Here is a 16,409-nt window from a genome sequence, read left to right on the forward strand (position 1 = left end):
GATGATGCAGTGGCAGAGCAGGCAGGTGAAGGTCACGAAGGCCACTCACCCCTCCGTGGCCTGGGGGCGGAATCAACTCCCTGGACCCGCCTCCTTCCCGGTTAGGCGGGGTGTCTCAACTCTGATTCCACCATGGTCTCCATCGCTGCGGCTCACTAGGCCAGCCGCCCCGCTCACTCCTTGTCTTTGCGCCATAATCGCCACCCTCCGCTTTACAGCCCGGCCCCTCGGCTTGGTGCAGGCCCCGCCCCTTCCCATCTGCGGGGCGGCCGGAGGGGCCCGAGCAAGATGGCGGTGAACCAGAGCCACACGGAAAACCGCCGCAAGGCCTACGTCCCTTACGGTGAAAGGTGCCTAAGGGGGAGCCGGGGTGCTGTCGGAGGAGGGAGGGGACAGACTGGGCAGAGCTGGCGGCTTGCGAGCTGTCAGCGAATCAGGGACTTTCGCGCCTTTTCCGACGCTTCACGCTTAGCTCCGCCTCCAACGTCCGTGCGCGTGCGCGTCCTCACGCCTGTTCCGGGACGTGGAGGTGGTGCAAGCGGAAGCGTGTGGCCTCTCACGTGTGAAGGGCGGGAGCGCGCCTCTCGGTGACTGAGGGCGGGGCGGGATCTCCTGGAGAGGGGGCGTCACCTCAGGAGAAAGGTGAGAGCGCCCTGGGGTGGTGGGGAGTCGCACCGCCCCTGCGGGTGGCGTGCAGCTGCTGTTGGGCGCGAGGTAGCAACCTTTGTAGGGTGCCGGCCACGGCCGCGCTCCCTCCCCCCACTCTGGGAAACTAGGCCCTGGACTTCCGGAGGCGGAAGAGGCACTGTGTGGAAAATTCTAGAAAGACTCCAAACTCTCGGGGGGTGGGGGGCTCTCCTTGTCTTCAGAACTGCCCAAAGTCCCCTTACTCTCTGGCCGCAGCCAGGGAGAAGCCTGCCCTTCGTGGGAAAGGCTGGGACCAAAGGAAGGGACTCCTAGGAAGGACGGCGCCCCCTCGGCCTGCTTTAGGGTTCGCACAGGTTGCTTGGCTCGGGGCCTGCAGTGTTGCTGCTCCCCCTCCTTTGGCCGCTCTCAGGCTGTCTGGAGGGAGTCGCTTCATCGCCACTCCACCTCATGCGCATCTCCCCTCCCCATATTCCCCGGCTCCCCAGTTTCTCAGAGTCCTGCTTGTCTGCCCGCCTAATCCTCTTACCCATACCCCTCTCTGCTGGGATGGCCCTGGTGTTTCCTGGCAGTGCGGCCCTGAAACCAAGTGCTGTGCTCAGGCGCGCCTGAGCCCCTTGGGATGCCAGGTAGCTCAGCTGGCTAGAGCATCGTCCCCACACGCTAAGGTTGTGGGTTTGATCCCTGGTCAGGGCACATACAAGAATCGACCAGTGCATACATAAATAAGTGGAATAATAAATAGATGTTTCTTTCCTTTCGCACGTGTGGGAAGCAACCAATCCATGTTTCTCACAGCAGTGTTTCTGTCTCTCCCCCCCCCCCCCTTACACTCTCTCTAAAAATGAATGGAAAAATATCCTCGGGTGAGAATTAATCAAAAAAAGATCTTGAAACATTATTCACCCCTTAAGAATCAGCTCATAGCCCTAGCTGGTTTGGCTCAGTGGATAGAGCGGCAGACTGAAGGGTCCCAGGTTCGATCCCGGTCAAGAGCATGTACCTTGGTTGCGGGCACATCCCCAGTAGGAGGTGTGCAGGAGGCAGCTGATCGATGTTTCTCTCTCATCGATGTTTCTAACTCTCTATCCCTCTCCCTTCCTCTCTGTAAAAAAATCAATAAAATATATTTAAAAAAAAGAATCAGCTCATATTTCAATCTTTCTATAGTCATTCCTAATTACTTCAACCAAAACTAACCTCTCCTTTCACTTAGTTGCCGTGACATTTTTGTGCCATTTATGTGATGTGTGTCATATATTGCTTGTGTTATAACCTGGATTCATGTATTCAGTTGTTCATTCTTTCAGTAAATATTTAGTAGCACTCACCACTTGCTAAGACTGCAGAGGCAACGAAGGCAGACATTGTCCTTAGTGATCATTAGGAAAGACATTGAACTAATCAACACATATAATAATTACTCAGAAAAACCCCCAATAGGATTCTATGGATGAATCCAAGTTTTTCAGGTTAAGCGTGAGGGGAGAACATGAAAGGCAGAGGGAGCAACATGTGAGAGGATTCTAGAGCATTCTGCATGCCTTACCTTCTTTAACATTTCCTTTAGCACAGTGTTTGATAGTTACTGCACAAGAAGTATAAGAATTCATGAATAAAGAATACAAGTAGTTTTACAAGAAAAATAATCCAGCCCTGGCTGGTGTGGCTCCGTTGGTTGTGCATCATCCTGTGCACTGAAAAGTTGCTGGTTTGAGTCCTGGTCAGGGCATGTAACTAGGTTGCATGTTCGATCCTCGGTAGGGGGCGTGCAGGAGGCAGCCCATGGAGGATTCGCTCTTACGTTGATGTTTCTCTCTCTCTCAAAATCAATTTTAAAAAATCTTTAAAAAAAGATACAAGATTCCTGACTGATTTTCAATAAACACAATCGAAAAATTTAAAGAATGTAATCCAGAGATAAAGATGGAGAAGAATAAGTGTGAATTGTTAGGGGATAAAATAATTTAAATTCTTTTTATGTCAATAAAGATAGTAGCAGCAGCAGCAGCTAACATTTATTGAGTGTTTGTCCAGGCTAGGAACTGTGCCAGGAGTTTCATGTTTGTCACTTTATGTAACTTCTAAATTGTGTGCTGTCTGCCCTTTCTTTTCTGCAGCGTCTTGAATCAGTGTAATGATGTGGACCTCTCCTTCCCAGAGCTACCACCAGGATCCAATCTCTTCCATGGTACAAAGAGGGGAACGTTGCTTCTCACTTCATACCGGGTAATTTCTCTTTCTACTTCAATTTTTTTTTTAAATATATTTTATTGATTTTTTTTAAAGAGAGGAAGGGAGAGGGATAGAGCGTTAGAAACATCGATGAGAGAGAAACATCGATCAGCTGCCTCCTGCACACTCCCTACTGTGTATGTGCCCGCAACCAAGGTACATGCCCTTGACCGGAATCGAACCCGGGACCCTTGAGTCTGCAGGCCAACACTCTATCCACTGAGCCAAACCGGTTAGGGCTCTACTTCAATTTTTAACTCTACATTTGTTTCCCTTAAAATGGAGAGAGGGGTAACCATTGAGTCTCAAAGTGTTTTAAAATATTTACACTTTGAGGTTTTCCATGTTGAAGAATGATAGAAGAAAATGGGTGATGCTTTTCAATTAGGCCAGGATGCCAAAGCAACCTTAACCTTAGACATTTTTATGTCTCAAACTATGGACAAATTGCATTCCTTTTTCAAAGTTATTTTCCTTTCTTAGGTGATCTTCATGACGTCACACTTAGTCACTGATCCCATGCTTTCTTTTATGATGCCATTTGATCTGATGAGTAACTGTACCCTCGAACAACCAGTCTTTGCCCCCATCTACATTCAAGGAACCGTTCAGGCAGCTCCAGATGGTACGTGTTTACAGTCAGAAGTGTATTTTTTTTTTTCTTAAAAGCTTCCAGAAGGTTTAAGATTCAGACTTGGCTCATGTTGGAATTCAAACAAAAGAAAGCCACCCTGCTTCTTTGGGTAATGCTTCTGCCAGTGTTTGCGTTAGTCCGGTTACCAGCTGTGCCAGCCTGCCTCTTAGTGAGTGTGTGCCGTTTCTTCCCCCAGGTGGCTGGGAAGGACAGGCTACTTTTAAATTATCCTTCAGAAAAGGAGGTGCCATCAAATTTTTCCAGTTGATGATGAAAGCTGCCTCTGCTGGTGAGCGATAATGATAAAACTGTTAAGCACTTGGGGTTTTTGAGGCTTGTGGAATTAAAGCAGGACTGTTACCCAGTTAGGATTTTCTGGTCTCTGTGAGTAGGCACTCGGTAATTGCACATGCATGTATACAGCAAGCATTTCCTGAGCCTACATACTATGTGCTGAGTACAATACTACCTGCTGGGAAAACAGATGATTCAGTCCCTCCCTGTTCGGAAGGAGTTTGAAATCTGGTGAGAGCTTACCAGTCAGACACCCGAGTGACTAACTGTACCTCCTAATCTTTTATCCATGTAACTGCTGGTCTCATATATCACTGGCTAGTCTCTTTTCACATCAGGGAGCCTGGTTGCCTTAGCTCTTCTTCCCCTGACATGCCTTTTTGTCATCTCTTTTCTCTGGCTTTGCCTTTGTTTCTCTTGGGCTTAGTCCCCATCTTTGATGAGAGGAGGGAAGAGGTAGCACTGCTCTAATGGATGGTACCAGAGAACTCTTTCAAATTTTGAATACAAATAATTTGTATGATATATTTTTATTCCGTCTAACCTCACTCCATGCTCTCCACTCTCTCACCTTTTGTACTCCAATCCAACTGGACTTCTTTGTGCCTTGTTCTCTCATCTCAGCCTCCATGATATTTCCTCTCTCTGGGGTGCTCTTTCCCTTTCTCCCTTGCCTTCCATCCCCAACTTCAATCTAGTTGAGACTAACATAAACTAGTAGAGACAGACATGCAAGTATGTTATCTCATAGCATGTGCTGTAATAGAGACATGGACAAAGTGCTAGGACACACAGAAGGATGGAGTGAAGTTTCTAGCTTAGAAGACTGACGGGATCATGATCCTATAAACCATGGTCAAGAATATAAGAACTCTGGCTGGTGTTACTCAATGGTTAGAGCATCAGCTCGTGCACCAAAGGGTCGTGGGGTCGATTCAAGGGCACATACCTGGGTTGCAGGTTCACTCTCCTCCCCGACCAGGGTACATGCAGCAGGCAAATGGTTGGTGTGTCTCTCACATCGATGTGTTTCTCTCTCCCCTCTCCTCTCTCCCCTCTGCCCTCCCCTCTGCCCTCTGCCCTCTCTCCTCTCCGAAAAGCAAAGGAAAAAATATCCTTTGGTGAGGATTAACAAAACAAAACAAAAAGGATATAAGAGACAGTCTAAGTTGGAGAGGAAATGAGGTTTTTTAAAAATTATTTTTACTGATTTTTAGAGAGAGGGGGAGAGGAGAGAGAAAGTGAAACATCGAGAGGGGAACATCATTTGACTGCCCCTTGCATGCCTCCCCCTGGGGATCCAGCCTGCAACCTGGGCATGTGCCCTGACTGGGAATCGAACCAGCAGCCTTCTTGTGCAGCGGGTGACGCCCCATCAACTGAGCCACACTGGCCAGGGTGAGAGGAAATGAGTTTAATTTTAGACCTAGTAGTACTAGCTAGCATTTATTCAGTGCTTACCATTTACTGGAGTGTTCCAAGCCCTTTACATGTGTCAATTTATTTAATCCTCACAAAAACTTTAAGTTGTAGGCACTAATAATTATCCCTGACTTATAGTTGGGGAAACTGAGTCAGTGATGGTTACATAATTTCCCAAGACTATACAATTAGTAAGTGATGGAGCTGGACTTTAAACCCTAAACCTACTCTTTCTTCTTCTTTTTTTTTAATCTTTATTGTTCAGATTATTACAGGTGTTCCTCTTTTTCCCCCCCCATAGCTCCCCTCCACCTGATTTCCCACCCCACCCCATGCCCTTACCCCCCACCACTGTCTTCATCCATAGGTGTAAGATTTTTGTCCAATCTCTTCCCGCACCCCTCACACTCCCTTCCCCCTGAGAATTGTCAGTCCACTCCCTTTCTATGTCCCTGATTTTATTATATTCACCAGTCCATTCTGTTCTTCAGATTTTTTATTCACTTGATTTTTATATTCACTTGCTGGTAGGTATGTATTTGATGTCATTTTGTTGTTCATAATTTTTATCTTTACCTTTTTCTTCTTCTTCCTCTTCTTAAAGAATACCCTTCAGCATTTCATGTAATCCTGGTTTGGTGGTGATGAACTCCTTTAGCTTTTTCTTGTCTGTGAAGCTCTTTATCTGACCTTCAACTCTGAATGATAGCTTTGCTGGGTAGAGTAATCTTGGTTGTAGGTTCTTGCTGTTCATCACTTTGAATATTTCTTGCCACTCCCTTCTGGCCTACATAGTTTCTGTTGAGAAATCAGCTGACAGTCGTATGGGTACTCCCTTGTAGGTAACTAACCGTTTTTCTCTTGCTGCTTTCAAGATTCTCTCTTTGTCTTTTGCCCTTGGCATTTTAATTATGATGTGTCTTGGTGTGGTCCTCTTTGGATTCCTCTTGTATGGGGTTCTGTGTGCTTCCTGAACTTGTAAGTCTATTTCTTTCACCAGGTAGGGAAAGTTTTCTGTCATTATTTCTTCTAATAGGTTTTCAATATTTTGCTCTCTCTTCTTCTGGCACCCCAAAAATTCGGATGTTGGTACGCTTAAAGTTGTCCCAGAGGCTCCTTACACTATCTTCATATTTTTGGATTCTTTTATCTTTTTGTTTTTCTGGTTGGGTGTTTTTTGTTTCCTCATATTTCAGATCTTTGGTTTAATTCTTGGGGTACGTTGATCTACAGTTGAGTTTCTGTATATTCTTTATTTCAGACAGTGTATGCTTAATTTCTGACTGGTCCTTTTCCATTCTTTTGGCATTCTCATTAAGGTCCTTGAAGGTCTCACTAAGTTCCTCAGCCGTTTTTAGAAGATTCTTGAGTAACCTTATAAATGTGGTTCTGAACTCTATGTCGTCCAGTAGTTTGCTTTCCTCCATTTCTTTCATTCGTGACATGTTTCTTTGTCTCCGCATTTTGCTGCTTCCTTGTGTTGATGGAGTGGCTTTGTGTGGTAGGTGACCTATAGGGGCCAGCAGCTCAGCCTCCCCAATCACCTGAGGTGGACGCCTTTGGTACACCCCTTTGTGGGCTGAGTGCAAAGTCTTGGTGTAGTTAAGCCTTGATTGCTCTCGGTACACTGGGAGGAATTGACCTCCAGGCCAATTGGCTGTGAGGACCCGCTGTGTCTATAATGGAAGAACTGCTGTGCTGGAGACACGCTTATGGTGCAGGACTTATTTCAATGGGGCTTTGGTGCTCACTGAGTCTGCCTCTTGAATGTGTCACTTACGGATGTGAGGAGTTGAAATCTGGTGTCTCACACTGACCACTAGGTACACTGGCTTCTGGATCTCCAATGGGGTGCAGGTCAGCTACTGTCTGAGGCTACCCAGCAGGAGCTACAGCGAGAACTACAGTTTTCTCCTCTTTGCTTGGGGTTTGGAGGTTTTGGAGCTGTCTGACCCGGGCTGCAAGTTTGCTAGGTTAAGCTGCGATAGGGCAGGTCATTCATATGCTAAAGCCGCTGCTTGGAGCTTGGGTGGGTTTGTAGGTTGTGCGGGGTGGGGTCTCAGGGCGTGACTAGGCTAGGGTGTGGCAAACAGCGATGGCTGCCAGTTAGCTGGCTCTGTGTCTCTGACTGCGTCCCTGCGTCCCACGCCCCAGTGCAGTAAACAATTATTCCTGTGCGCAGCCCTGCAAGCAAGCCACCCTCACTTTCCGACCCCACCGCAGACAGTCCAGCTTCTCCCCTTAGGAGTTTGGGTCCCCCGCGTCTCCCCAGAAACTGAAGTTTGGAGTAATCGGGAGCTTGTCTCCCTTCGGGTTGAAAAAAGCAGCACTCCCAGTTGCCCGTCACCAGCCCGATTCGCACGCCTCCATACCTCAGCTTTTCAGCGCTTGTGCACGTCTCAGTGCTCTTTTCTCTTTCCTTCTAGTTGTAGAACTTACACTCAGCCAGCTTTCCCGTGGTTCTGGGTGATAGATGTTTTGTCTTTTAGTTGTAGTTTTGAAATTGTTGTGCGAGGCAGCAGTTTAGGTGTTTACCTACGCCGCCATCTTGGATCCTCCCTGCCTTACGTTTTGATCTACTCTTTCTTATTAAACATTTTATTTTGGGGGAAAAATTAAATTGATTGAAAAGTTACACAAATATTACAATGAACTCCTATGGGCCCTTCATCTAGATTTACCCATTATTAACATTTTCCCACATTTGCTTTATCTTCTTTTTTCCTCTTATTTTTTTCCCTTCTTGTTTTTATTGAAATATTTGGAAGTCACAAAGATCATTTCCTTCATGCCTAAATATTCTAATGTGTATCTCTTAAGAACAAGGCCATTCTCTTATCTAGTCACTGTACTTATTAAATTCAGAAAATTTAACATTGAAACACTATTATTAATATAGTTTATATTCAAATCCAAATGATTGTTCCATTACTGTTCCAAATTCTAATAGCTCTTTTTTTCTGCAATGCAGAATCTAATCCTGAATCACACATTGAATTTAGTTGTCTTATTTCTTTGTTCTCCTTTAATCTGGACTCAGTCTTTTTTTGTCTTTCATGACATTGAAATTATAAAATAAATACAGGCTTATTGTTTCGTAGAATGTCTCTTAATTTGGGTTTATCTGTTCATTATGATTATATTCAGATTATATTTTGGTAAGAATACTATATAAGGGACTTTGTGTCCTTTTGAGCCTATACTCTTAATCCCTTAATACAGGTGTGAGGTACATGGGAGTGCCTAGAGGCCAGTGGATGTGCAGCTCAGAGCTCCAGAGATGAACTGTATCTAGAGACTGATTTGGAAATCTTTAGCACACTGGTCATCTTGGGAGCCATCTGATTGATGGGCTCATTCAATGAATTAAGGATGGTATTCCAAAGGTCCTCAACATTTAAGGAATGGGCAAGGAGGAGTGAGTGACCTGTAATGAAGATTGAGAAGGGGCTGACTGGGAGGTAGGAGGAGAATCAAGTGAGTTTGTTATCCCGGAAGTCAAGAGAGGAGAAGTCTCAAGCAATAGAGTGGTCATCTCTGGCAGCTGTTGTAGACATGCTTAGTAAAATGAAGACTGGAAAATGTGCATAGCGTGTGGAAATTTGAGTTTGCTGGTCTTAGCAAGGGAGATTTTAGTGAAGAGAGAGATCTGGAAGCCTGACAGTGGATAGCAGGGTGTCCTGGCAGATAAAGGGAGTACAACTATGGGGAACCCAGGGTCAGGGGACCCTTGGAAGTCCGATTTCTCTTTGCTATAGATTTTTGGGGAACTCAGGGCAATTGCATACTGGGTCTTGAATTCCTTTTTAGTTTTGGCCTCATAGTACTGAGGGGGAGTTATTTTTAGGATTATGGGCTAAGGGTGAGGCAACTTTTGGGAATCCTCTTTGTGCTCACATTAAGATCTCCTTGCCCAGCTGGTATGGCTCAGTGGTTGAGCATCGACCCATGCATAAACCAGAAGATTACAGTTTGTTCCCGGTCAGGACACATGCCTTGGTTTTTGGGCTTGATCCCCAGTAAGGGGCGAGCAGGAGGCAGCCGATCAATGATTCTCTCTCATCATTGATGTTTCTGTCTCCCACCCCCTTCTCCTTTCCTGTCTCTGAAATCAATCAAAACATTTAAAAAAAAAAAAAAAAAAGAGATCTGCTCCTTGGTCTGCAAAGGTAGGCAGTTGCACAGCCACTTGGAAGGATTTAGTCAACTTATATGAACTTGGTCCAGTGTCTGAACTGCTCTGGGTCTCATGGTATCATGGCTTAGGTGTGGGAACCTACCTCTGCTCCCCTGGCAAGAGTCAGGGCTTGTGAGATGGGCTTCCTTGAGGCCTTTGCAATTAACTATCCATTGTGCTTCATGATTTGATTTATTGACCAGGAAAGATTCCCTTCCCCTCTGCAGAGTGGATTTGTCAGGAGTCTTTGAGTTGTATTTATAACAAATGTATATTGAATACTTACTGTGTGTCAAACACTAGGTTAGACGATTGGGAACACAACAGTGAATAAGACATACATGGTTCCTGCCTTTGTTAAACTTATTCTAATGAGAATCATATAAAAAATAAGCAAATATATAAGTGAATAAAATAATTACTTCTTCCAGAAAGGGCTACTAATAGGATATTGAAAAGGAAAAGGTCAGGGGTAAGGAAGACAACTTTAGATTTATAGTGAATTACTTAATGCCAACTATTTAATCAGGTAAACCCCAGATTATCAGTGGTTTAAGACAACAGTAGATACTGATGCTTATATAAAGGCCAATTAGCAGGGCTAAAAGGGGAATCTGTTTAACATAGCCCTTCATGGACCCAGGGTAATAGAGTATCTGCCATCTTTAATACATAACACATGGCCTGTTGGATAGCTGTCAGAGAGGGGAAGAGAGGAGATCTTTCTTGGGAAGTTTTCACAGGCCAGGCCTAGAACTGGTGTTCATTACTTCATATGACCAGAAATCAGTGTGGTAGGCTGATAATGACTCCCAAAGATATATCCTTATCCTAATCCTCAGAATCTGTGAATGTCACCGTATTTGTAAAAAGAAGTCTTTTTGGATGTTATTAATTTAAGGATCTTGAGATGAGGAGATTACCCTCGATTATCTAGTGCAAGCATGTCAAACTCATGGCCCGTGGGCCGCATGAGTCCTTTATTTGGCCCGTGTTAGCCTTTGAGTTTGACATGCTTGATCTAGTGGGCCTCAGATGCCATCACAAGTGCCCTCAAAAGAGAGGGAGAAAAACAGAAGTGCTTTCCCCTGTACCTCACAGCCATTAAATTGGTCTGTAATGGATATATCTTACCAACTTGATAGAATTTCTAACTTGGAAATTTTTTCTGAATACCTATCATGGTAGGTGCCATTATGCTAGACCCTAAATAAACACAGGCAAATAAGTCACAATCTCTGCCCTCAAGAAGCATAGAGTTCAGGACAAGGACAATGTATATTCTTTATCTTGTATCCTGGAAACATTGTTGAACACTCAAGTAAGGTGATAGTTAATACTTAGTTAATTATCTGGTTGATAGTTGCTATACATTTGACTTAAAAAACAATGTTGCCAAATTTGTTTTTTCAGCTGCCCAAGGAGCTCCACTTCAAAGTATAACTTACTGGTTTGGTGCTCCAGGACTGTTTATCGTTAGTGGGCAGGGGAGCATGATGTGCAACCATCAGAGGTCTTGTCCAGGTAAGGTATGGCGTAAGGTTCTTCCTGGGAGGTGGAAAAGTATGCAGGGGTTCAAAGATCTATTCCCTGCTAGCTTGCTTCCAACCCTGCTGGCAGGAGAAGCATCGGAGGTTTGGAGGTTGGAAAATGGAGTGACTTCATTTCCAGACTGAAACCCAGTGGCAAGTCAGTAAGTTTCATGCTTACTTTTAATTAATAATGTACAGGTATGGAACATACTTAGGCAACTCCCAATATTGGAAACAGTCACTTCCTGTTTGCAGCCTGAGCAGAAAACATGCTCCTGTTCACTTCCCCTTCCCATTTCACACAAGCATAGCCATCAAGCTTGCACCATGCCCTTCAACCTCACTAAGGATTCCAGCCCTGGGCTTTATGCCCTGTGCCCTTTAACAGTTGTACCTGTCCACAGCTGCTGTCATGTTACTGGGAAGTGATCATTGATTCTCAAATGTTGTCCACCACCTACTGGTAGACCACAGAGGGTCTCCTAGTGGGCTGCCAACAGACCCCAAAATGTGAGCCCTTTCTTGGGTTCTTCTGTGTATGTCATTGACATTTAGCTTTGTATACAACTGAAGGATACTTATTTGTAACCTTAATAGTTACCTAGTTTTAAAAGGTTATTAAACTGTAATACTGTGCTCAAAATCTAAAATGTTGTTACAGTTTTACAAGTTTTTTTATTGAGTTGAAATTCATAGAACATAACATACAACAATTTTAAAATGTACAATTGGTACCGTGTTTCCCCAAAAATAAGACAGTGTCTTATATTAATTTTTGCCCCCAAAGACACGCTAGGTCTTATTTTCAGGGGATGTCTTATTTTTCCATGAAGAAGAATACGGTACACATTTATTGTTAAATGAAAATAAAGGAAATTTATTACCTGTATACGGTACGGTAGTACAGTAGTTGTCAACACAAACCAGACAAACTGTGAATCCTACAGTATCAAGAATTTACTCATTTATTCAATGACAATCATGTCATCATCTTCTGGAACATCATCATAACAATCCAGTTCCTGAATTTTCTGGTGAATTTCTTGTGACTCCATTTCTTTTAGAATCAGTGGACCAAATCTCTCATGTTTAGCAATAGCACTGTCTTTAAATGAGTACTTCTTGTCAAGGTAGCCTGCTCGCAGTGCATTTGCAATGCAACTGTCAGTGATTTTCTCCCATGAATTCTTCACCCAAGTCACAACTTCTTGCAGTTTAGGTTTCACAAAGTTTCCATGCTGATTTCTCTCCATTCTATTTTCAATGTAGTCATTAATTTCCATGCGCAAATTGTCTTTGAATGGCTTGTTTATTGCAATATCAAGAGTCTGGAGATAGGCCGTCATTCCTATGGGAATCATTATCTGATCTATTTTTCTTTCGTGAAGAAATGTCTTCATGTCTTTAGCGCGGTGAGTGATGGCTGCATCCCAGACTAGCAGACCTCTTTGGCTCCCTCGCATAACAAGCGGCAGCATTAAATAGACCCACTTCCTTATAACTGCTTGTGTGGCCCAGGCTTTTTCAGTTTCAGGAATAAAAATGCCCAAAACACGTTCAATCTTTTCCTTCTTGCCCTTAGAAATGATTAAAGGTGGGATTTTAGTGCCATCCAGACAAATTGCCAAAATACAGGAAACACGTGCACTTTTGTAAGCAGTGGAGGGAATGTACGCTAAGGAGGCACCCCGCTGTTCAATTGTTGTTTGAGATGATTGGCCCATAAACACTGCAGTTTTATCCATAGCAATCATTTTGGAAAGATTGTATTTAGAGAAGTCAGCATCATCAATAAAGGACTTGAATGCAAGTGCTCGCTTACTAACTTGAGTATCTTCCAACCTAAACAATGTTGTAGATCTTCTTAAAAACAGTTCATTTCGCTGAAGGAAATTATCCAGCCAGTGTTGTGATGCTTTGAAGTCTTCGGGGGCTATGTCAAACTGTGGTGCCATTGCAAGGGCAAATTCTTAAATCTGAGCCCTATTCAACAACCCATTCACAGATCAGGTCTTCCAGCTCAGAAAATAATGGTTGCCAACCTGATCCACACTTGCGCTTTTTAGCATTTCCCTTGTCCACTTGTTCAATGAGGTTACCATACTCTGCTCGCCATTTTCGGACCAATTGGATACTCAACATCTTCTCTTTGCAGAAAGCAGTAAGATTTTGGCCCCAAGAGTCTTCCACGATTCCTTTCTTGTACTCCACGGAGTAGCTTTTTCTTTTTGCGCTCATTTCTACCGTAGGGGTAAAAAAAAGGAATTGGGGTATCAAGGTGGGGGGAGGGGGATCACTCAAAATGACACAGGGGGGATCAGAGGGAGGAATCAAAATGGCACAGGAGAATCAGAGGGGGGATTACCATTTTAGTAACCCCTTTTGATCCTCCGGTGTCATTTTGATTGTCCCCTTTGATCCTCCTGTGTCATTTTAAGTGATCCCCCTCCCCCCACCCCGGTGCCACTGAACACCTTCACCAGACATCCCCCCTACCCCTTTATCAGACATTTACCCCCTGGGGCCTGCCTGGGGACTGTCACTGGGCTTGCTGGGGCCTGGATCTGGGCTGGAGCAGGGTCTGCCACTGACTGAGAACCTTCAGTCATCATGAAGGTGGCCGCAAGCATCAGGTAGTGTCACCAGAGACAGACCAGCACTCACCACCTTCGCCGCGTCCCATCCGCTCTAATCCTCCTGTTCTTCTACACGCATCTGCGAAAGTCTCCTCCTCTCTCCTGCCCCGCGCTCACTGCTCACTCCGACCTCCGCTCTGCCTCTACACAGCAGTGACATCAGGACTCAGCGTTACGTCACTGGTTGCTAGACGCCAGTCGGGGTGGCCCTAGCGACCAGTTTACGGTAAATTAATTTTCATTCTGAGACAGAGCCTGGGCCTTATTTTCGGGGGATGCCTTATATTTCACTCAGAAGGAAACCTGTAAGTAGGTCTTATTTTCGGAGGATGTTTTATTTTCGGGAAACACGGTATTTAGTATATTCACATGTGGTGCAACCATCAGCTCTGTAGTTTCAAAATTTTTCATCACTCCATAAAATACTCCATAATTCCCCACTAAGTAATAATTTCCCACTGTCTCCTCTCAGCTGCTCTTAATATGCTCTAATCTGCTCTTTGTCTCTGGATTTGGTTATTCTGAATATATCACATAAAAGGAATCATACAGTACATCACCTTTTGTGTTTGGCTTATCACACCTAGCATAGTGTTTTCCAGGTTAATCCCAGTTATAGCATGCACTTTATTTTTTTTTTGTGGCTGAATACTATTTCACTGTACATATGTCTCATAATCTATTGTCTTTCTTCATTCTTTCACTTTCAGTCTGTTTGTGTCTTTGTATCTAAAGTAAGTCTCTGATTAAGCCCTGGCCAATATGGCTCAGTTGGTTGAGTGTCATCCCTTGCACTGAAAGGTCGCTAGTTCGATTTCCAGTCAGGGCACATGCCTGGGTTTCGAGCTCGATTCCCAGTGTGGGGAGGTGTAGGAGGCAGCCGATGGATGATTCTCTCTCATCATTGATGTTTCTATCTCTCTCTCCCCTTCTCTTCCTCCCTCTGAAATAAATAAAAACATTTAAAATAAATAAAAAATTGGACAGTTATAATCATGATTGTATAAACATTAACAGATATTCTACAAAGAAATACATTAAAATACTCAGTTTTTGTATGTATGATTACATTATGGATGACTTTTAAAAATTGATCTTTTTTCTATTTTCCAAATACATATTCCTCATTAAGCATGTATTACTTTTTTATAATCAAAACAAACTTTATTAAGTAAAACATGTATCTCTCTATATACACAGCTATAATTAATGCAGAGATTAACTGTAGGGTTATTTTCATGTTTATTTTAATCTCTCCACAACAGGAAATGATAAACTTTTCATTTGGTGGTGGCTGAAGGATCTGGCTTTACCATTATTCTGCCTGATTCTCTTCCTGTGTTAGTTTGCTTCTGCATAATTTTTTTCTTCTTCCTCCTTCTCACTTATTCCTTGTCCACTCTAAGAAATAAATAATTTTTTTCTTTTCTTTTCAATTTGCCCAGTTGTTGTCCATGGGCCCCAACCTGTGAGATATGGACCCCCACCAGAAGGATACGGAGTCCCACCAGCGGGATATGCACGCCCACCAGCAGGATATGCACCCCCACCAGCGGGATACGGACCCCCACCAGCGGGATATGCACCCCCACCAGCAGGATATGCACCCCCACCAGCGGGATATGCACCCCCACCAGCAGGATATGCACCCCCACCAGCGGGATATGCACCCCCACCAGAGGGATCTGAAGCCCCACCTGTGGGATATGGAGCCGTACCTCCAGGATATGAAGCCCCACCTCCGGGATATGAAGCCCCACCTCCGGGATATGAAGCCCCACCTTCTGGAAATAGAGCTGGGTCTCACAATCCTGTGGCAGCCCAGCCTGATGGATATGACGCTTCTCTTCCTTCCACCTCATCTCCTCAGCACCATTCACCACCTTCTAAGAACTAAACCCTGAAGATTCACCAACCAAAGTGGCACCCTAAAACTGAAGTCAGGATAAGGAGGAGGACTCAGGTATGTGTTTAAAGGCCTTTCTCAAGTAGTAGTCCCACCCTCTGAAAGGGCAATCTTAGGGGGAAAGTGAAACTTTACTTTCATGCCTCGATTTTAGAAGCAAAGTCAACTCTTGATTGGATGGGTTAAAGGAAAAGTAGACTGATAGGGCTAATTCCCTAATAATTTGGTTGACATTGGGCTGCATTTTTTAAAAATACGTTTTTGTTGATTTCAGAGAGGAAGAGAGGGAGAGAGAGAGAGAGAACATCGATAGCCTCCAGTATGCACCCGGACCAAGAAGTGAACCAGTGACCTTTCATTGCACAGGACGATGCTCAACCAACTGAGTCATACTAGCCAGGGCTGAGCTGTATTTTTAAAATATATATATATTTTTTATTTCAGAGAGGAAGGGAGAGGGAGAGAGAGATAGAAACATCAATGATGAGAGAGCATCATTGATCTGCTGCCTCCTGCACACCCCCTACTGGGGACTGAGCCCACAATCCGGGCATGTGCCCTTGACCAGAATCCAACCTGGGACCCATGAGCAGGTGGATGCTCTATCCACTGAGCCAATCCGGGTAGAGCTAAGCTGAATTTTTTTTTTTAACCTATCTTGAATGTGACTGTGGAAAAAGCTTTCTGCCTTTTACCCCTCCACTATCCAAGAAGCATTTATTATGCTCAGTTTTCTAGGCACTATGATATATGTTAGAAATATCAAATTGAACACTTATTTTTCACAGCATTCTTTATATTAATGAAAGGACGGGACAACCTAAATTTCTAATAGTGACAGAGAATTTCATAAATTATGGTGTATCCATACAGTGGAATATTATGCAGCCATTGAAAATGATGTCTAGAGGTAGAAAAGCCTTCTTTA

General features: G+C 44.1%; 1 protein-coding gene across 1 annotated transcript; it reads left to right on the forward strand.

The window, feature by feature from the left end:
• Positions 1 to 288: 288 nt before the first annotated feature.
• On the forward strand, positions 289 to 15,472 carry WBP2NL (WBP2 N-terminal like; the record flags this gene model as incomplete). The annotated part of the gene is made up of 6 exons (XM_080660270.1): positions 289 to 350; positions 2,766 to 2,874; positions 3,364 to 3,505; positions 3,711 to 3,803; positions 10,821 to 10,931; positions 15,021 to 15,472. The coding sequence occupies 6 exons, from the start codon at positions 289 to 291 to the stop codon at positions 15,470 to 15,472; spliced, it is 969 nt and encodes a 322-aa protein (XP_080516396.1).
• Between the last annotated feature and the right edge of the window lie 937 nt (positions 15,473 to 16,409).

The sequence above is a fragment of the Plecotus auritus genome (genome assembly GCF_963455305.1).
Source record: "Plecotus auritus genome assembly, chromosome: 3".
In the NCBI taxonomy this organism is placed as follows: domain Eukaryota; kingdom Metazoa; phylum Chordata; class Mammalia; order Chiroptera; family Vespertilionidae; genus Plecotus; species Plecotus auritus.